Genomic DNA, 22,199 nt, shown 5'->3' on the forward strand with positions numbered 1-22,199 from the left:
CACCCTAACCCTACAATGTTTTGTTTATTAAGAGACTAAATATTTGTGCTGTATTCCCTTCGAGAACATTACTCCCAGAATGCAGGCATGCTCTTGCTAGGCCTACCTAAAGTCTCTAAAGTGGCCATAATCCTCTCCCGTAGTACATTGAGCTGACTTCGCTCATAAAGTCAAGCAGTGAAAGTGTGACTGAGTACATCATATGGGCAGAGGTAGCCATTCCAGCACTGAGGAATGCAGAGGAGACAGTCAGATTGATAAGTGAGGGCCACTCTGTCCCTTTTGATAAAGCAAATAGTCAGGGTTAGCACAGGTATGGACCAGCTCCTATTTATGCTGCTATAGGGTAACTGCTGGGGGAAACTCACAGCTACTGAAACCCTAACCCTAACCCTGAGCTCTCTCTCTCTCTCTCTCTCTCTCTCTTTCTCTCTCTCTCTCTCTCTCTGTGCATTCACATTATATTACTGCATGTCACTATCTATAAATCGTCACCCTGTAAGTTACTAACCACTCATGTTCCTGGAAGCCCTTAGCTCTCTTGTCTCGTAGGTTCCTCTGGATTGTTGGTGGCGATGGCCTGTTGCTATGGACACGTTCCCCCCATCTCCCCAATCTCAAACTTGTACAACAATAATATCAGCCTTACAATGTTAAAGTAAATCTTAAGTGTTGCTCAACATTAAAGAGCATATTGCAGGTTACATTTTTTGGTAAATTAACACTTAAAGTTGTCTGATAAAGGCTGTGGAATAAGTCAGTGTTTGATTTGATGTGTTATACAACACTAAAGGGCAAAAATGAGAGGAGAAAGTGGCCGTTTTCAGTATAGCTGTTTAGAACGCTCTTTTTTTGCGTCATATGACGTAGAATGGGGGACTCGCGTTCTCTGACTCTGCTTTGATCCAGAGTGGTAATGGGTGAGAGCGGGAGTTCCGGGTCGTGTTTATTGTGTTTCTTCCATTGTATTACATTTAATTTGTCCAGTCATTAAGATGGTTAAATATTGTTTAAATAATGTTTCCCTAATAGGAAGAAACATGGAGTTAGCTTTCGTGCCTGGATTCGCTTTGTGCAGTTGAAGAGACGGGACTTTATTTCTGCATCTGTGAACTGTCACAACAAACGCGGTCGCCAGTGGTTTTCATTTTCGGTAGAAAGATTATGTTCCTGGCGATATGATGGAGTTCAGGATGGGATACCGAAGTCAGGACCAGGTGAGACTGATGGCATGTGGGATCCCGTCAATACAGGCAACTGCAGGTTCACTGGGCTCTGTTTTGTCTAATAAGTCTACGAATGGTTGTCAACTGTCTTGGTGCAAAGCCAAAGAAGAAATCATTTCTATGGGAAATGGGAGGACGGATAACAGGCGAGAGTTCAGCTCGCTGTGCTCTAGATACCCCTGTATCTAGAGTGACACAGCTGTGGACAGCTGTGAAAGGGAAAGTTAGGAACAAACCTCCCCACAAATGAATGTGGAACTACAGAACAGATATTCCCCTCTGTTGCAGAGCCCTGGATCTTCATCTGGTTCGCCATCCTCAGACTCCAGGGTTATGGAGGACGAGATCTGACAGAAGTATAAATAAATAAATAAATAAATGTATAAATAAATACTGGAATAAATCAATAAAAGAATCAATCAATCAATAAATAAATAATTAAATGCATGAATAAATAAATTAAAACTGGTAAATAAATGGGACATAAATAATTAAATGTCTTAAATTTATTTCTACATTCATTTATTTCCACATTTATTTATTTCTACATGTATTTATTTCCATATTTATTTATTTCTACATTTATTTATTTCCATATCTATTTATTTCTACATTTATTTATTTCCATATTCATTTATTTCTACATTCATTTATTTCCACATTTATTTATTTCCACATTTATTTATTTCTACATTTATTTATTTCCACATTTACTAATTTATACATTTATTTATTTATACATTTCTGTGTCCGAATGCTAATGAGGTAGGAGGGACTAACGTCAGTCTCATTCAGGATTTTGCCTGAACATGTCAAAGGTGAAACTGTTCACCTCTAACATATTTTACTCCCTGCCTCATCCAAACAGCTTTCAAGAAAGACAAAACACAGCGTGATGGAAACCTTCGTCAAGAATCACGTCTGCCAGTATCTGAGGAGAGACCTAAAGAGGAGAGACATCGGAACCAAGAGGAGGGGTCTCCATCCACCTTCGACCAACACCAACACCTGTGAAGTCTCACCGCCCTTGTCCCCTCGAACCTCGATCAGATCATCATCTTCCTCCCTAATCACCCGATCTCCCTCCTCCCCCCACCTGGAGTTCACTGACCAGATGAAGGAGCTGGAATGCTGGCATGTGCGTCATGTTTTGTCTCCTCAGCTTGATAAGGATGAAATGCAGAACGTTCAGAGGTCAAACTGATATGTCATCAGACCGGTGCCCACATGGGTGGAGTCCCTGTCCCGACCCCCATGGGAGGAGGTCACTATGAACTCTCGAGCCACGAAGGGCCTTAGGTCCATGTATGAGGCCATGCGTTTGTACGAGGGGGTGCTTCAAAGGGGTTGGAAGGAACCAGCAACAGGTGAGATAAGGTGGCAGGTGGTGGTCCCAAGGGCCCTGAGAGAGACAGTGCTCCGAGCAATGCATGGAAGCCCAGGGTCTGGACACTTTGGGGTCGCCAAAACACTCCGACGCCTCCAGCAGGGGTTCTACTGGGGTCAACAGAGGTGGGACGTGGAAGACTACTGTCGCCCGCAGCGACAGTTGCACAGCACGTAAGGGCCCTACAGACAGGTCTCATGCCCATCTCCAACAGTTTCCCCGCACAGATAGGGGGAACCATTACATCCTCACTGTGATGGACTACTTTGTCCCCTCTTGTCCCCTCGAACCCCAATCAGATCGTCATCTTCCTCCCTAATCACCCGATCTCCCTCCTCCCCCCACCTGGAGTTCACTGACCAGATGAAGGAGCTGGAATGCTGGCATGTGTGTCATGTTTTGTCTCCTCAGCTTGATAAGGATGAAATGCAGAACGTTCAGAACGTCAAACAGACAAAGAGTAAGGTATTTTACCTGCTTCTTGTAAAGTGTCTCGAGATAACACTTGTTATGAGTTGACGCTATACAAATAAAAATTGATTGATTGATTGAAACTGATGTGTTTTGGGTCCAGGCTGCAAGGATATCAGCAGTCATGACTCTCTCCAGGATAAGCCGGGGGCCCTGCACGTCAGTAGGTTCCAAAATCTCTGTGATGATAGGTAATAGAAGAATAAAGGGGACTCTGCCAAGAAACAAAAGGCAGTTATGTGATTTTGCAAACTTGTCAAACTTAGCATCCATTCCTTTTGAGCCACAACCTGTCCCAAAAAACGTTAGCAGATGAAGCTTCTAGGACCCTAAAGCTGGCTCTACTAAACATTAGATCACTGGCAGGGAAATCATTTTTAATCAGTGATTTTATTATTGAGCACAAGCTTCATTTTATGTTTTTAACTGGAACTTGGTTAGACCAAAATAACAGTGCAGATGTTCTTATCGAGTCAACTCCTCCCAACTTCAGTTTTGTAAGCGAGGCTAGAGTGCATAAGAGAGGAGGAGGAGTTGCAATTGTGTTTCATGACTCATTCGAATGTAAGCAATTATCTTTTGGAAATGTTGCTTCTTTTGAATATGTGGGCCTTCAGTCCACCCCCAGAGCCATGTTCCTAAATATTTACAGGCCACCTAAATACTGTGCAAACTTTTTCGATGATTTCACTGAACTGCTGTCTGTGATCTGTATTGACTTTGACTGTGTTATTGTTGTTGGTGATTTTAACATCCATGTTGATAACCCCCAGGACAGAGGGACTAAAGAACTGTTTCACACTCTTGATAGATTTGGGCTGACTCAGCATGTGACAGAGCCCACACACAACAGAGGGCACACTCTGGACTTAATCATCTCCAAGGGCTTGGACATCTCCAAGGTTGTTGTTTCCGATGTTGCCCGCTCTCTGATCACTCCTGTGTTTTATTTGAGAGTACTATGTCAGTGTACAAAAGTATTCAAACAAAAGTGATCACAAAATGGTGTAGGAATGCTGGGAGTCTCACCTGATTGGTTGGAAAGTTCACTCTCACTGTCAATCAAACACATTTTTTCTTTTATCTCTTTTATTTAATTATTTATTCGTACTCTTTAAGCCTCTGTTACATTTAACTATATATATATATATATATATATATATATATATATATAGAAAAAATGCATAGTCCTGTGCAATTAGAATTAGCCGCGATGCTAACAAGATACATGTAAAATGTCATATGCCACTGCTAATCAGTTAGCTTTTGTGTTGTGAAAATATAGTATTTATTCAGGCTTTTTGTGATCTGTAAGAGCAAAAGTTTGACACCGAGAAGAGTGAAAGTAGCTTAGCTTAGCCACAGTATGTAAATGAGTAAGGAATAGTTTAATGCAAGTTATGATGAAAGCTTTTCCTCTTTTGTTAATTTCACTCTCTTTTGTGGAGTCTCTCACACAGAACTTCAGTGTTTCATAGTACAGTTATTACAGTAAAGTGTCCTATGTTGTCTAATCAATAAAAAGCTCAACAGTAAATTGATAAAGATCTTTAACCTTTTTTGTAGTACAACAGAGCTAATGGAAAATTGTGAATAAAAACAGATGTTATTTTAATACTTCAATGTGTTAAATGTTAAGTGCTTAAATTGAGATGAAGCCTGTGTTGATGCTGACGTGCATGTTTATCTTTATAGGGGTGGTGTGACCTGTCTGTAGGTCAGGTTTTGGTAAAAGGCGGATTTTGGGCTCATCCAGAAGACCATCCACCGACAAGAGCATCCACCATAGAACTGTGAGCAGCTAACTGGATAGTGAGCCCAACCTTCGAGACCTCAAGTGGGATTAAGAAGACTGTTTCTTCTAAGGAAGAACTTCCTTCGCTACTTCATAGAGCACAGAAGCACAGATTAAACAGAAACACACACCTGGATTGAACCCCAAAGTAAAAGACTGGGCTTAGACACTTCAAATGTTTGTTTTATTTCATGTGCACACTTGATTAATTAAGTTGTTAATTGCATTAGTAAATTGTATATTGTAATCTTGACTTGCAATATTTGTGTTCCTTAAATACAAAGTTTGAAAATGTATTCCTGTGTGCGTCTCTTGACTGGTATTCAGACCTTGGGCTCCAGGTGTCCTAGTCTTCTGATGTTTGTCCACCTTCAACACTTTATTTACAGTAACATGAGTTAAAAACAACTATGCTTTTTCCCTGAATTTGATCAGATATGTTGGTAGCTATGACACACCAAATGTTTTCATAATGTTGTTTACAGTTAACGTTAAAGATAATACTTGTATTTGTAGTAGCATTTTTTTTTTCAAAAACTGTTTGAGTGGAAGTTCAATAGACCTCCTTTTTGTTTCTGCGTTTACTTGAAAGTTGGACCCTGTTCCCACTGAGCTGTTAATAAGTGCATAATAAAGTATTTATTAATCTTTATAAGTAGTGTTCCCACTTTAGATCCAGTACCTGCAGATAAGCTTTATTAACTCTTAATAAGTGCATAATAAAGTATTTATTAACCTTTATAAGGCAATAATATGAACCTAATAAAGTCTTATCAATGTCAATAAACATTTTATGAATGTTGATAAGTGGTCTATAAACAAGTTTCTTTGTGTTAATTAATATCTTACAAGCCAATTATAAATTAATTTCTAGTTTAATTAACACTTATGAAGTCTTACTAATGTTAATAAACATGTTATTAATGTTTATGATGGTATATAAAGTGTCAGTACATTTCTAATAAGAGCCTATAAGTGTCTTATAAGACATAATAAATGCATTAATTATGCCTATTAACACTTATATAGTCTTATTTGTGTTAATAAGAATCTAATAAGGTCTTATAAGTGACTTATAAGTGACTTATTACCTGTTATTAATGCTTATTACAAGCACCTTAATATAAAGTGTTACCCTGCCTAAAACATCAGTCAGACAACTGCAGCTGATCCAGAACGCTGCTGCTAGAGTCCTCACCAAAACCAAGAAAATGGATCACATCAGTCCAGTTCTGAGGTCCTTACACTGGCTCCCAGTCTGTCAGAGAATAGACTTTAAAATCCTGTTGCTGGTTTATAAAGCGCTTAAAGGTTTAGGGCCAAAATACATTAGTGACCTCCTGATTAATTACGAGCCATCCAGACCACTCAGGTCGTCTGGGACAGGTCTGCTCTCTGTCCCCAGAGTCAGAACCAAACATGGAGAAGCAGCATTCAGTTTCTATGCTCCTTATATCTGGAACAAACTCCCAGAAAACTGCAGGTCTGCTGAAACTCTCAGCTCTTTTAAATCCAGGTTTTTTAATAAGATTTTAAATTTTAACTCTGCACTGTAACTTTTAACTCTTTTTATATTTTTAATTTATTTATTTCAATTAATTTCATTTGAATTATTTTTATTTGAACATATGTTCAGATTTAATAATTCCAGTGATTTTTTTTTGTTCAGAACAGATCACTCAGCCTTACAGTGGTTGATGTCCTTCAAAGAGCCAGAAGGCCAGCTAGCACGGTGGATTGAAGAGCTGCAGTCCTATGACTTCACGGTGGTCCACAGGCCTGGGTCGCAACATGGAAACGCAGACGCGCTTTCCCGCCGGCCCTGCTACACTGACGGCTGCCGATACTGCGAGAAAAAGGAGACCCAGGTGGGACTGCGGTGTGTGTGTGTGTGTGTGTGTGTGTGTGTGTGTGTGTGTGTGTGTGTGTGTGTGTGTGTGTGTGTGTGTGTGTGCGCGCGTGAGCTTAGCCGACGTCTGTTGTAACTAGGAGAAAGGCTGTAGGTTTGTTATTTTTGGCGTTGGCTTCGGCCTACAGTAGCCTGTTTTAAGTTTGGAAATAAACCCCCATGCAAGCTGAATAACGTCTCCTAACTTCATTGAGTAGAACACTACAATACTGAGCCCTGTAAATGTAGACTGTTTTGGCAAAGCTGTTTCATTGGAGAACATTGGATTTTATGCTGTCTCATAAATACGCCTCCAAATATGCCTGATCTCTTTTCAACAACATCATGTCAATTTCTATGTTTTTGATAGAATTAGGATCATTTCATTTCTTTTAATCAACTCACTGTGTGAACTAAAGCTTTGTTTAAAGTTGTGTTTTTTCTGCTTTTCATGTTTATCTCCAAGGTGTGTGTGTTCTGTGGGTAGGAGTGGTTTTGGCAGAACCAGCCAATGCTGCACCGAAACATGCCTGCATATAACCTACAACTGAGTGGGGCCATCCACTTTGCAGCTCCTGCAGTCTCACACACACTCTCTCTCTCTCTTTCTCTGCTCTCTCTTCTCTGACGTTCTCCACAGGTATACATCATTTTGTTTGAGACTTCCTCACATCATATTGTAAATATTTCATTTGGTCTAGTCTGGTTTAATAAAGAATTATTTAAACTTTAACTTGGTGTTGTCTCCCATTTTTGTTGTGACTTCCTGAGCCGGGTCACGACAGCTTTAAAAAAAGATTTCAACTGGTAAGACACTTTGTGATCGTGTTTATTTATTTTTCTAATTGTCCTCCAAATGATGACTTTATAAATCCTCCCTCTTCTGGACACTATCTCCTGATGGTAGACACAACACAGGAAGGTAATGTGCCTTCCCAGGATGCCGTAAGGCCCAGCGGATCACCTGCCTTTAACCTGTGTAAAGGTATTGCCTGGGGATAAGGACAAAATATTTACAATTAAACTTGATAGTCCTATTATTTACACAATCGAAAATGTATTAACAAAGGTAATATATATGGGAATACTGTGGTTAATTAAAGTATCAGAAAATCAGTCTGAGTTGTAGTAATGTCTTCAACTTGTATCTACATGCTTTGAGCAATGAAAGCTCATTTACAATAATAAAATAATAAAAGTCAGCAGAATTGCAGATTGTTTCTGCCCTACACATTCTCATGTTTACTGGCCTGAAGGAGACCATGCTCCTGTCTGAAGGTCATGCATGCTTTCTGCAGGACGAAGGGATTCAGACTGCAAGCCTCAAAACCTAGGTGCTGTACCAGGCATGTTAGGTCTTGTCTGGGTGTAAGGTTCTCCATCAACACCCAGAAGGCATCCGCCTCTCTGCAGCACGGACTCTCCACAGCTGAAGCAATGGGCTGACATTTCCCGCACAAGCACCTATCAAACATAAGTTACAGGAAACTGTTATCCCCCTCCCTCTCTGTCTTTTTAAAGTGCGTTGTTCAAAAGCGCATGGCGCACGGCGATTTGGGGCATGTCCGACTGGATTAAGTGTCTTTATTATACATAGTGTGTTTTGAGTGTACATTAAACACACCAGAGTGTCAGCTCTCATTCCCTTTAAGAGTCAGATACACTAGCAGGCTAGTGTGTTGGTATTTACACGGCAGATTTCAGTTGTTATTCTGAGATAGCCTGAACTCTGTCCGGCTCAACTTCTCTGCTTTGTGTCACTGAATACAGAACACTCAGGATACTTCAGTTATATTTCGCTGAATTATTCCCACAACCTCTGAAATGATCGAACAGACACGTTGATTATTTCAGCATGAGGCACAAAATGGTAAATAGACTTGAGATATAGCGCTTTTCTAGTCTTCCGACTACTCAAAGCGCTTTTACACCGCAGGTCACACCCACCCATTCATACCCTTTCACACACTGATGGTAGTGATCGCTATGTAGTATCATCCATCAGAAGTAACTAATCCCATTCATGCACCGCCACCGAAGCAGCGGGAGCAACTTGGGGTTAAGTGTCTTGCCCAAGGACACGTTGCCCAGCTGGGGATTGAACCCTCAACCTTGCGGTTGAGAGGCGACGACTCTACCAACTGAGCCACAGCCGCCCAAACAAAAGCGTTTCCTCATTAATGATTACAATCTCCAGACACGCCAGAGGTGCATTGAAAGGGTGGTTAATGTATGTATCAACAGAGTACTGACAAGTGTTGGGTTATAATGGCCACAATCCATAAATCCATGATATAACAAATGAAATGAAACAAAAAGTCTGTTTCAGCCCCAGACAGTATGACCCTACACAGACGCTTATCCTGTCAGGGAAAGATAAAGAGTAAATAAACATTTTTTAAGTTTGCCTTTATCTGGCAATCAAAGCATCTTCACAAGCTCCACTTGCAGAATTATCTTAACAAAACCTGCATTCTGCAACAGAGAAGAGCATAGACTTCTTCAGGTATAATCATGATCAAGATCATCACATTCTCCAAACATCTTCCCCAAACCTTAAAGGTGTTTAGATGATAGTGACAGTAACAATGTGAAGAATGTGCACTGCCTTTTCAAAAATAGTGTATTATAGATAGAGAGACTAAAGAAAGTATTGTGTTTTATAACTACAACCTGGGTGGAGTGGTGTAATGTGGGACACTGACTAATGAGGGACACCTTAGCTTACGTGCATTTATTTTATTTTCTACTAAATTCAAGTGAACATGATTGGTGTTGAATCCAAATAGGTGCATCACGTTCGTCAAATCACATGGCTTCACTGACACGATGTCATACATTCTTGCTGGAGAATCACAAAATAGGAAGTACCTCCTGTGAAATGAGGCTAGTGATTCACATCAATGTTAAGGATATAAATCTGTGGTAAATTAAAAAAAAGTTCCTAATTATTATCAAATTATCTTAGAGATCAATCAATCATTCTTTATTTGTATAGCGCCAATTCATAACAAATGTTATATGAAGCTCTAGCGTAAGTTCAGTAAGGAAGACTATATAACTGCCTTCACGATCGGGTCTTTCTCATTCATCTTTTTTGCACGCTTACTCTCGTTTCCGCTGTCATTCTTGAGCTGTCATCTTCTGGGGGCTGTCATTGGTTAATCAGCTGTCTCGTCAGCGGTACTCATCTAACCAATAGCATGGTTCATGCTGATGTTTCGTGCGCCCCTCCACCTCCCCAACACCGCCATCTCATCCCATCTGGTCTCATCAAGTCATCAGCTTCACCACCACCAGTGTCTGGACTCCATGGGGGGGATCTATTCTGACGTTGCTAAGAATTGTCATTCTACTCATCACCCACCCCATTTTCCAATATTTTCCCTTTTTCTGATTAAGCTGGCATGGCTTTTTTGATTATGAAAACTGAAAATTAGGCTCTCTATTTTATACTTTTATACTATACTTTATAGCGCCAAAATTATTTCTGTGAAGGAACATTTCCATATTTCATTGTAATAAATAATTGTCTTTATTCAATTGTCTCTCCTGATTGAACTCATGATAGCCTACTTTACAAAAAGCGGGGTTACTGTTACACTTATTCTTGCCCTTTCTTTTTCCGTTTGCTTTCTTACTACACTGCTCCTCCCCTCTTCTGCCTCAGGACCAGTTTTATGGGGTGCCGATTGTAAAAACGTTGTTATAGATATATTTTCAATATTTAGTTAATATTCTTCACATTTAGCTCGTTTTACACATAAATAATTGTAAAGTTTAAGTGTTGAAGAAATATTTAATAATATATCTAAATGTAAAATATAAATGTAAATATTATATCTAAATGTTAAATCTAAATCTAAATGTTATATCTATATCTAAATGTGTTTTAGAAAATATGCAAATCATGTAATTCCACATTTAGATTTAAATTTGACATTTAGATTTACATTTCTCTCTGTATTTTTTAATCCCAGATCGCTGATGTGTTAAAGCGAGAGTAGAGGTTATTTTTGTTGTTACACGTCAGAGCGCTGAAGATGAGAGACTACAGGCTGTCAAAGCGCACGGCTTTGCCTTGGGCCCATTAAGGAAAGAGATGGGACGTGCAAATGCTTTCTGGGGGCTGGCTTTAGATTGTCTACTTACCCAATCAGAATTAATTTTCCTTACAGGCCCACTGTCTCTGCTCGGCCAAGACGCAGTTTGAGAGACTTCCCGGTTCTTCCCGGTGCCTCTGTCCCGGTTTATGATGATGCCATGTGGTCAAGTCACCGTTTACTTCGTTTTTGTGTTCTTTATTTTTGTATTATTTTTTGTTCATTTTTGGATTAAAACAATTGCTACATTAATGATCTCACCGATATCCTAACCCTAACCCTACATGAGGCTTTACAAGGCTATAGGCCTATACTTGACTGACCACTTCAGATGTTCTAACTGAGCTCTGGTCTCGGTCGTCTGCTCACTTGACCATCACGGCTGCTTTTTATAAGGTGCGTATTGTTGAATCTTCAGGTCATTGACATAACTCCTCCGATACATTAAGGAGTCGCATCTACGAGAAAGTATTTCATTTACTTTTTTCTTGAGAAGTTTTTAGTCTTTTTAACCACTAAATTCTTAATATAGCCCAATACGACTTATAATATAAATATTATATCTAAATGTTAAATCTATATCTAACTGTGTTTTAGAAAATATGCAAATCATGTAATTCCACATTTAGATTTAAATTTAACATTTAGATTTACATTTAGATATATTATTAAATATTTCTTCAACACTTAAACTGTGCAATTATTTATGTGTAAAACGAGCTAAATGTGAAGAATATTAGTTTAGTGTAGTCCTGTTTGAGGTACCTAGCAAAGCCCTGGAAAGGCTCCAGCATGTGCGGAACACAGCTTGACAGCACATCACCCCTACCACCCATATCCTGTCATTGGAAACGATACCGGAGCCTGCTGACTCATGAAGAGAAGCTGAAATCTCCCCCCACTCTCCCAAGTCTGGAATTTAATTTCCACTACCCATCATGAATCATCTCTCTCTCTCTCTCTCTCTGCCTCCCTCCCCACCTAACCACCTCAACAGGAAAACCAAATTAACCACCGGACACTCAATACTGATGTCAGTTTAACATTTGCTTCTGTCACTTACGGACAAAGGACTTTAAATAATACACTGGAGTACCATCTTTTCAATGGTTAGTGCCTAGTATAGTTTCAAGTCCATGCATTTTTGTTGTTGTTGCTTTTGGTTTGAATGCACACCCTTTGCACATAATCTTAATATTTTTGTATATCTGTATTTAGCCTATGTTTTTATTTACTATCTTCTATTGTTTTATACTATGCAGTTTGCACCGTGAAACGTTTTTTTCTGTATGTCCAGTATGTATGGCAAAATTGACAATAAAGTTGACTTTGACTTTGAAAAAAAAAAAAAAAAAAAAAAAAAAAAAAAAATACAATTCTTGATTCGTTCACACATCAGCTCACCCCGGCTTCAGGTGGAAATTTTACAAGGGGCTTGGCAGAGAAATTCTGGGTAAAGTCAGGGAGGAAAAAATCTGCAGTTTGGATTCACACATGCAGCTCACCTGAAAATGTTTGTGGGAAAATCCTTTTAAACGCCTTTAAAGTGGCACAGAGTAGCAATTTTAATTGTAAAGATAAAGCTGATCCTCTAACATAGATAATGTAACACCTGCTCTTATCTGACATCATGCTTCAGATGTGGGCAGTCAGGCAGCAAATAAATGAGGGGCGTTTGGCTTGATGCCTGGATTCACCTCAACTCCACAAATGACTTATCTCTTGATTTTTGAAAAACATTTATTATTATCAGTTATACTTCTTTAAAATAAAATCTTTGTAATATTCTGAAGGGATTACACTAAAGCTCTAAAGAGGAAGTAGCACGAGAAACCCAGCTCCAAAATGCTCGATCGAAAACGAATAATGGAGGGTTATTTTTGTTGTTACACGTCAGAGCGCTGAAGATGAGAGACTACAGGCTGTCAAAGCGCACGGCTTTGCCTTGGGCCCATTAACGAAAGAGATGGGACATGCAAATGCTTTCTGGGGGCTGGCTTTAGATTGTCTACTTACCCAATCAGAATTAATTTTCCTTACAGGCCCACTGTCTCTGCTTTTTCCTAACTTTTGATTGGGTGGGCCAAGACGCAGTTTGAGAGACTTCCCGGTTCTTCCCGGTGCCTCTGTCCCGGTTTATGATGATGCCATGTGGTCAAGTCACCGTTTACTTCGTTTTTGTGTTCTTTATTTTTGGATTATTTTTTGTTCATTTTTGGATTAAAACAATTGCTACATTAATGATCTCACCGATATCCTAACCCTAACCCTACATGAGGCTTTACAAGGCTATAGGCCTATACTTGACTGACCACTTCAGATGTTCTAACTGAGCTCTGGTCTCGGTCGTCTGCTCACTTCACCATCACGGCTGCTTTTTATAAGGTGCGTATTGTTGAATCTTCAGGTCATTAACATAACTCCTCCGATACATTAAGGAGTCGCATCTACGAGAAAGTATTTCATTTACTTTTTTCTTGAGAAGTTTTTAGTCTTTTTAACCACTAAATTCTTAATATAGCCCAATACGACTTTAATATCGACGCCCCTCAAACTAATGAGGCTAAGGTTTTTTTTTTTGGAATTTGGTTATTAGGTTAGGTTAGGTTATTTCTTCAAATCACAAATCGAAACGAAAGCAGTTTGAGGAAAAGTTAAGGAAAGCATCTAACAGTTTTAGTCAACATCATAGGCTAATAACTCAACAGAGGTAAATGGCTATAGTTTAACTGGAGTACGTTTTAAACTGCATGACTTTTAACTTACTAAAATGTGGTTTTATTATTTAAAGATGTAAAAATGTGATTTCTTTCACCCTGACTTTCATCTTCATTGCAAAATGAAGGGACCACTTTATCTCTATAGCTCCATGACATGTGTCAGCAGGAAAGGATCCAAGTGAACATGATAGAAACGTTAGTGCTGGTGTGAGTGCGCCATGGAGAAAAGTGACAACTGTAGGCTATTGATTCACTTTCAAAAAACAGCATGTTTAATCGATGACATGTTAGAATAGAAAATGCTATGAAACGTAGGACAAAAGCAAATCTTTTACTGCTCATCTTTCGCCAGACCAATCCCTTTCTTTTTCTTTTATTCTCTCATTCTCACACTAAAGGGAGAGTAGCCTGAAGGATATCTAACGTTAATGCTGCTGAAGTTTGTTGTTTACTTAATGACAAACAGGTAGGCTACACTTTTCTAAACTAAAGGTAAGTGGGACTGACTTATTAACCTAATTGAATGTGTTACTGTGAACGATTTTTGTTGGTACACATTTTGGGCGGTGCATGCATCGAGCACGTTTGACAAACCAGGTTGATGGATGTCTATTTTAGGTGTTTCCACGCTGGAGGAGGGGCTAATTGAAACTGTAGGATACTTATCTCTGTATCTTTAGTTGCGCATCTCAAACTCCGCAGTTGTAACTATCTGATGCTTCAAGCAGGCTCAAAGATGTTCTCTCTGTCAGTGGCTCTCGGTTTGGGTAGGATATGGATTCATCTTCATTTATTTTAATTTCTGAAACTGACAGATCTTTAATTAATTTTATCCTGTTATTTGGTTCCACAGTGTGGCTGACCTTTGGCTTAATTGTGTGCGGTAAGTGTGGAGCTCATTCATCTGGCTGTTTGTCTCCGCTTATGGTGTAGTGTCATGTGATGAGTTGATTTCTGCAGCTGATGTTACAGAGTCTACCTGGAGGCACTTTTTTATTACTGTACTCGCCCTTGCTGTGATGCTATCGTAGCTTTGGGAGTGTGTGTGTGTGTGTGTGTGTGTGTGTGTGTGTGTGTGTGTGTGTGTGTGTGTGTGTGTGTGTGTGTGTGTGTGTGACGAAACAGAGTGTGGGTTAGAGGGTGACCGTGAGAAATTGGGAGCGCTGGTGCGTGACTCAGTGTTTGCAGCTGAACTACACACATCATTGATGTCTCGCTTATAGGCTATGTCATCATATTAAAAGAATAGGGTAAGACTCTGAGAGATGGGTTTTGGAACTTAAATTAATTTCTTTTATTTCCTTCTTGCATTCCCCCTATGTGATGGTATGCAAGATATCTTTCATTTTCTCCACCTCCTCTGCTAAAAAGACGGAGCTTGAGATTGCCTCTGCGTAATGCTGTGACCTGCTGTCATGATGACAGTAAAGGTAAAAGGACGAGTAACGTAGCGTTGTTTAAGAGCGTGGATTCGATTGTCTACACCTGTCATGAAACCAGGAAATACCCGTTATATCGTAGCAGCAGAACTTATGTTTAGAGTGTTGGCACTAGCCTATCTGCCATACTTGGATTGCCACTTTGCAATACAAGTAGCCTATTCACTTGTAAGAAAGCAAGTCCGGTTGCCTTTGCACTTTCACCTAATTTAAATGTGGTTTTCATAATGCTTGAACATATTTTGCCACTTCTCCTTATTTTCCTACCCATCTCTTACAACTTTGAACTTGTGTTTTTGTTGACAGAGTCAGTCAAGGGTTCACATGCCTTTAAAAGCGACTGTTACAGGTAGGTATTCCCCTTCTTTCCAGTGTGGGTGTGTGAGGAAAAGTGTTTGGTGCCATTGTGCAACAGTACAAAAGTGTTTGTGGTGACAGATAGAGAGGCATATAGGAAGCACTGATGGGCTATTTGCCGATAAAGCCCGATATATATCATATCTGAGCACACCTGTGCAACTATTTAAACTGCATTGTAAAGGATATGATAAAATGTACATTGACATGACAGGGAACAAAAACAATTGTGTAAGAAAAAATAATTTTCTTTTTATTTAAAGTGGTGTCTATTGATTGTAAGAGAATATCTCTTGGTTTATTTTTTCCTTGATTGCAGAAAAACCTGTAAGGGAATAAAGTATGACACCCGTGAGGCTGTGTGCTGTGAGAATAACCTCCATCCAGGAGCAGGACTTTCATGTTGTGGAAATCAGTCCTTCAACTCAGCAGAGGCCACCTGTTGTAAAGCTGAACTCAGACAAGAAGTAAAAGGTAACTGCAGCACATTTGTGTTACAACCAGGTGAGGATGCTAGACATAGAAAAAAATGAGGAGGCAGCTTTCTAATCACGGAGCATGTACATTTAAGTAGTTACAATATTGTTACACTGTTAGGATAGCTTAAACCCTTATGACTCGTGACTAACAAAACAAACAAAGCCAATACAATTGATATACACTATGTTTCAAAAGTCATAAAAACTCCTATGAATAACTTAACTCAAGTGTTTTAGCTACCTCCGTTGCTAGCATGTGACGCAACTTACCAAAGGACATTCTGAGAAGTTCAAATAGGTTGTTTGAGCTCAGAGATGGTTGAAAAATGGTAACAGCATGGTTCTGTCATAGGATGTCAGGAAGAAAAATTCCTTCCTTGCTAAGTCGTTCCCTAGTCAATTATAAATACAAGAAGTTGAGTGTTGATCTGCTGTTGCATCACTTATTCATTGTGCAAAGTATTGGCTGAGATCCACATTTGTTGACATTTAGCTAATCTTGGCCAATTGGGTGATTCCACAGTTTTGCCATTGTTTTGGGGAAGGCACTTTCCCAGCGGAAATGCACATTTTCCAGACTCTAAGGCAGCTGCACATATTTAGGAAATATAACAATTATACTGGCAAGCCAGTCGTCTCCAGAACATCACATGTGCTCTATTAGCTGGAAGACCACAAGTTCCAACCAACAGTAAACACCCGATATCCTTCCCAGGAGAGTGCAAGCTATATATAGGGATCTAAATCAATCATAGTGGCTATGAAGGCGATGTCCAACAATAACTGTAAAGAATTCAGCAGTTAAAGATAGGAAACTTGAATCAGACTTGTGTTTGAGATCATCGTCACAGTTATTCTCGTCTTATTTATCATCCATGGTTTTACTGATTTTGGGGTTTAGTAATTTTCCCATTGAAATAAAAATCTGTAAATAACACTCTGATAAAAAAAATCACATTATCAACAAGTGACTGTTAAGAACATACTGGCTAGCAGAAAAGAAAACACCAACTCTCTTTTATACTTCAATATATAGCCTGTCATTTTATAGCTCATCTGCCTTAAAATCTGTCATTTTTATGACGGGCGAGGTACAAATAAGTCTAAAGTGTTTGTCTTTTCATTCAACTGGGAACTTCCACATGCTGACAGAAGCACTTCCAGCTGTAACTGTGTTGCTGTGCTTTGTGGATCTTGACCACATGTCTGTGTTTGCAGCTAATGTTACAGAGGGTCTGAGCCAGAGTGTCTCCTGTTGCTGTGGTCTGAAAGCCTACAACCCACTCAATGAAATATGCTGTCAGTCAACCGTCAAAGACAAGCCTACAGCAAACGCACAGTGTTGTGGTGAAGGTTAGTAGAAGTGGACATGATTGTTGGGGTTAAAGCCTTTTTAAAACACACTTTTCATCATACAAAACAGGAATATATATATATCCTATTTCAGTATTAACTTGTGTGATTTATACCATCTCAACTAAATATCCTCGATTGTGATTGACTGATAAATGTAAATTAGTAGTTTACCAAGCAGTATAATTAGACATCCAAGACGGACATGTTTAGATCTATTCAACTTTTCATCCAGAGGAAGGCAACAGTGAAGCTCAGCTACAGAACCTGAAACCTTGGTTTGTTTCATCTGAAAATGATTACTCACAACTGTTCTGGTGTTCCTTACATGCAGATTTGATTTTCTTACGATTTCAAGACTCAAAAGATTATTACCACTTCACACTGTAAAAGTGAAGCATGTTCTGTTCATGTTCTGTGCAAAAGCTGGTGGTGTAAAGGATAACTTGTAGGCAGCAGGTATGTCTGAGGTTAAAGTGATACATTCTAAAGAATCATTCCGATCTTCTCTACAGATGCTTTTGATAAAGATACACAGTTGTGTTGTGGTCTCGGTGATAATCAGAAGATCCTGTTGAGAATTTCCGATCGCCACCAGTGCTGCGGACATGGCCAGTTTGACCGTGTGACTCAGCACTGCTGCCTGAAGGATGGCTCTTTAGTGATACATTCCATTAACTCCAGCAATTGTAGAGAGGAGTCAGGTGAGTCTCACCTTACAATTTTTAAAGACAGTTCTATGCAATGCATTGAATTCATATTTTTTAAATGAATTCCCAGGTGTTTTTCCCTTTTTAGGGCAAAAGTGGGATAAAATATCTGTGTTCTTCGGTAGGGTGTAGGGGGTTATGACCTGGCTAGTAGGGGAAAAGGGAAGCATCATAAAAAGGAGATGGCTTTGGTAAATTATTTATTAAAAAAAGAAGTAAAACTGTGACACAGCAACAAAAAGGTGAGGCTAATTGAAATGGCGAAAGAGTGCTGCCCAATTCAATAACACTGTAAAATGTGTGTGTGTGTGTGTGTGTGTTTACTTAACAAAACTAAAAGCTGTCTCAGTCCACACAATAGAACGAGGGCCTCAGAACATACATGATTTTACAAATAAATAGGAAAGACAACGAGAGGCACAGTGGCAAGCTGAAAACAAACGGAGCTTTGCTAAGACTGTCGAGCTGGCAAAGCTTCTTAAGGTGTCAGTGGACAGGTGCTCCCCTTTTGATTGGTTGAATGTCTTGTTGCAGCTCCTTACCTATCAGGGTTCACCAGCAGCAGCAGCACAGGAGAATTAAATCAGGCCAACACGCACGCCAAACACAGGAGACGGGGTGCGGCTGGAGCTGTAACATAGGGCTACATTCAAAGGTGTTTGGGGCCCACGTCGGCGCCCCCTAGAGCAGGAGGCTTTACTCGATTGACTATTTCACTGATGCCTAGAGCTGGCCTCTGCTTTTTACACGTACCAGGGTGGAATTTTCATGCATATTGTACATCTATGGGTGCTAAAGGTCCTGCGTTGTCATTTCAGACTTCATTTGGGTTGGTTGGTCTTTAGATGGCATTGTGATCACGAATGAATGTTTATTTTTTGTTTATTTTTCGTCTGAAACTAAAAGATAGCACCCTGCACAGGGACCTTTACACATTTCCCATTCCCTTAAACATATTTTAAATGGTATTGTAACATCAGGGAGGTGTGTAATGCCTGTATCTTGACTTAATAGTATATGTAGACCTGTGTACCAACCATCTTTGCCATCTTTCCAAATGAAACAGTGTCAGCTCTCTGTGGACAGAAGACGTATGACGAACGCAACGAACTGTGCTGTGAATCAACTCTAGTAGCCAAACCAACACCAGCTTCCAAATGCTGCGGTAATGGTGAGTAGAGCAGAAGAAAAGAAGACAATCCTTTGAATTAGACGGGGAAAAAACTAAGAAGTATTTAACAGAAGTAAAACTAAACACACACTGACTACATCAGGCCAGTTGTGATATTGGATGAGGTTAAAGTGATACTGAATAATCCTGATTCTTTCCACAGAGACATATGATGAAGACAACCAGTTGTGTTGTGGTCTTAATGAAAAGAAGCGCCTGAAGAGAATGTCCAGTAACCACGAGTGTTGTGGACAGAAGGGCCAGTACGACAAAATGACTCAGCGCTGCTGTTTGGTGGATGACGCTTTAAAGATACGACCTATTAATTCCACATGCTCTGAGGAATTGTCGAGTGCGTATGAATAATCCCTTTAACTGCTTTACACAGCTTCCTGTAAATCTATGAAATATTTAGTTTTAGTTCTGACTGCCTCTCAGTATCGTAGTGTTTTTTTCAATGTACACATTTTTAAGTTCATCTACTCAGTGCAGCCCGGTTATAAAAATTGTTACTTTGAATTATGACATATGACATCAACAGGATCATTAAAGGTCCTCGTAGATCATAATTGACTGTAAAGCTTCCTATTTCTGTTTTATAATTTAAGAGCAGTTGTGTCTCTGCTGTGAGAGAGACAAGACGCAGCCTTCAGGTATGACAGGTGGTTTTGTTAATTTGAGTGTTGCTTATGCTGTGTTATCTGTTATCTGGCATAAAGAGGAGCCTACTGACTAGATTGTGTTTGAGTGCAGCACAGATAAGACAACAGGAACCAAGCAGACAGAGCTGAGTGTGAACTCTTTTTGTTCTCCAGAGAATACTGTACGCAAGTCGTACACCTTGTACGTCATATTTTCAGATGCACACATTAGCTCAACATAGCTGCATCCAGGAATCCCAGAGGGATGAAAGGGTGAAATGATAAGCGAAGGAATAAACATGCCAGTTCAGGTCCTCTAAGAAGACATTCTGCTTGAAGGGAAGTCAAACAATATGAACTGTTGTGTAATATCTAACTGAAGTTTCAAACCTTTATCATTTCAAGGTCCCATATTATGCTTTTTCTGGTTTTATATGCTCTTCAGTGTGTTTTCCAAGTGTCCTGTGCATGTTTAGGCACATCTATGTGCAAAAATTCAAAGTCCACGGAAACGCTGCTTCTTCTACCTCCTCCTGTTAGCTGTAGCATTAGCCGCATGTAACGCTCGGTTCTAGCCCCCCTCGATAAAAATTTGTCAGTGTGACGTCTTTGTCAGTGTGAGATCACTGATCTAAGCCGATTGGCTCGTTGTGGCAAGCCCAGCAGCTCATGTTGAAATTTCCGAGACGCGTGCTGAGCAACTGACCAATAACGACAGAGCGGATCAGCAGACCAATCAGAGCAGACTTGGCCCACGTGGGGTCTAACAGTGTGGGCTCAACAGAGTGCAGCTGACGGACTCAGAGCGTAGAGGGAGCAAGGAGGAGCAGTACATGAAAACAGACACTTTTTTTTTTCGGACTTTAGCTATTGTGAACGTACAAAAGTAGGTACATAGATTAAATATACGAACCCCAAAAAGGGCATAATATGGGCTCTTTAATGTTGGGGTAAGGAGGGTATTTATGCTTTTATGAAAGAGACAGGACAATGGATAGCTTTAGAAATCAAGGAAATAGAGAGTGGAAAATTAAATATGGTAAAGGAGCCACAGGTTGTATTTGAACCCGGGCTGCCTGCTTGAGGACTGTAGCCTCTATAGAAGGGTGATTCCACAGCTGTCTCAGTCCACACAATAGAACGAGGGCCTCAGAACATACATGATTTTACAAATAAATAGGAAAGACAACGAGAGGCACAGTGGCAAGCTGAAAACAAACGGAGCTTTGCTAAGACTGTCGAGCTGGCAAAGCTTCTTAAGGTGTCAGTGGACAGGTGCTCCCCTTTTGATTGGTTGAATGTCTTGTTGCAGCTCCTTACCTCTGCTTGCTGGCCTCTGCTTTTTACACGTACCAGGGTGGAATTTTCATGCATATTGTACATCTATGGGTGCTAAAGGTCCTGCGTTGTCATTTCAGACTTCATTTGGGTTGGTTGGTCTTTAGATGGCATTGTGATCACAAATTAATGTTTATTTTTCGTTTATTTTTCATTTGATTTTCGTCTGAAACTAAAAGATAGCATCCTGCACAGGGACCTTTACACATTTCCCATTCCCTTAAACATATTTTAAATGGTATTGTAACATCAGGGAGGTGTGTAATGCCTGTATCTTGACTTAATAGTATATGTATACCTGTGTACCAACCATCTTTGCCATCTTTCCAAATGAAACAGTGTCAGCTCTCTGTGGACAGAAGACGTATGACGAACGCAACGAACTGTGCTGTGAATCAACTCTAGTAGCCAAACCAACACCAGCTTCCAAATGCTGCGGTAATGGTGAGTAGAGCAGAAGAAAAGAAGACAATCCTTTGAATTAGACGGGGAAAAAACTACGAAGTATTTAACAGAAGTAAAACTAAACACACACTGACTACATCAGGCCAGTTGTGATATTGGATGAGGTTAAAGTGATACTGAATAATCCTGATTCTTTCCACAGAGACATATGATGAAGACAACCAGTTGTGTTGTGGTCTTAATGAAAAGAAGCGCCTGAAGAGAATGTCCAGTAACCACGAGTGTTGTGGACAGAAGGGCCAGTACGACAAAATGACTCAGCGCTGCTGTTTGGTGGATGACGCTTTAAAGATACGACCTATTAATTCCACATGCTCTGAGGAATTGTCGAGTGCGTATGAATAATCCCTTTAATTGCTTTACACAGCTTCCTGTAAATCTATGAAATATTTAGTTTTAGTTCTGACTGCCTCTCAGTATCGTAGTGTTTTCTTCAATGTACACATTTTTAAGTTCATCTACTCAGTGCAGCCCGGTTATAAAAATTGTTACTTTGAATTATGACATATGACATCAACAGGATCATTAAAGGTCCTCGTAGATCATAATTGACTGTAAAGCTTCCTATTTCTGTTTTATAATTTAAGAGCAGTTGTGTCTCTGCTGTGAGAGAGACAAGATGCAGCCTTCAGGTATGACAGGTGGTTTTGTTAATT

At 39.8% G+C, this 22,199-nt stretch overlaps 1 protein-coding gene across 1 annotated transcript; it reads left to right on the forward strand.

Annotated features, from left to right (window-relative positions):
- Positions 1–6,576: 6,576 nt before the first annotated feature.
- LOC132979953 (galaxin-like) lies at positions 6,577–21,888 on the forward strand. The gene is made up of 8 exons (XM_061045776.1): positions 6,577–6,758; positions 15,706–15,860; positions 17,084–17,218; positions 17,734–17,922; positions 18,995–19,099; positions 19,263–19,451; positions 21,418–21,522; positions 21,686–21,888. The coding sequence occupies exons 1-8, from the start codon at positions 6,577–6,579 to the stop codon at positions 21,886–21,888; spliced, it is 1,263 nt and encodes a 420-aa protein (XP_060901759.1).
- The last annotated feature ends 311 nt before the right edge of the window (positions 21,889–22,199 follow it).

Source organism: Labrus mixtus, chromosome 9 (assembly GCF_963584025.1).
Source record: "Labrus mixtus chromosome 9, fLabMix1.1, whole genome shotgun sequence".
Lineage (NCBI taxonomy): Eukaryota > Metazoa > Chordata > Actinopteri > Labriformes > Labridae > Labrus > Labrus mixtus.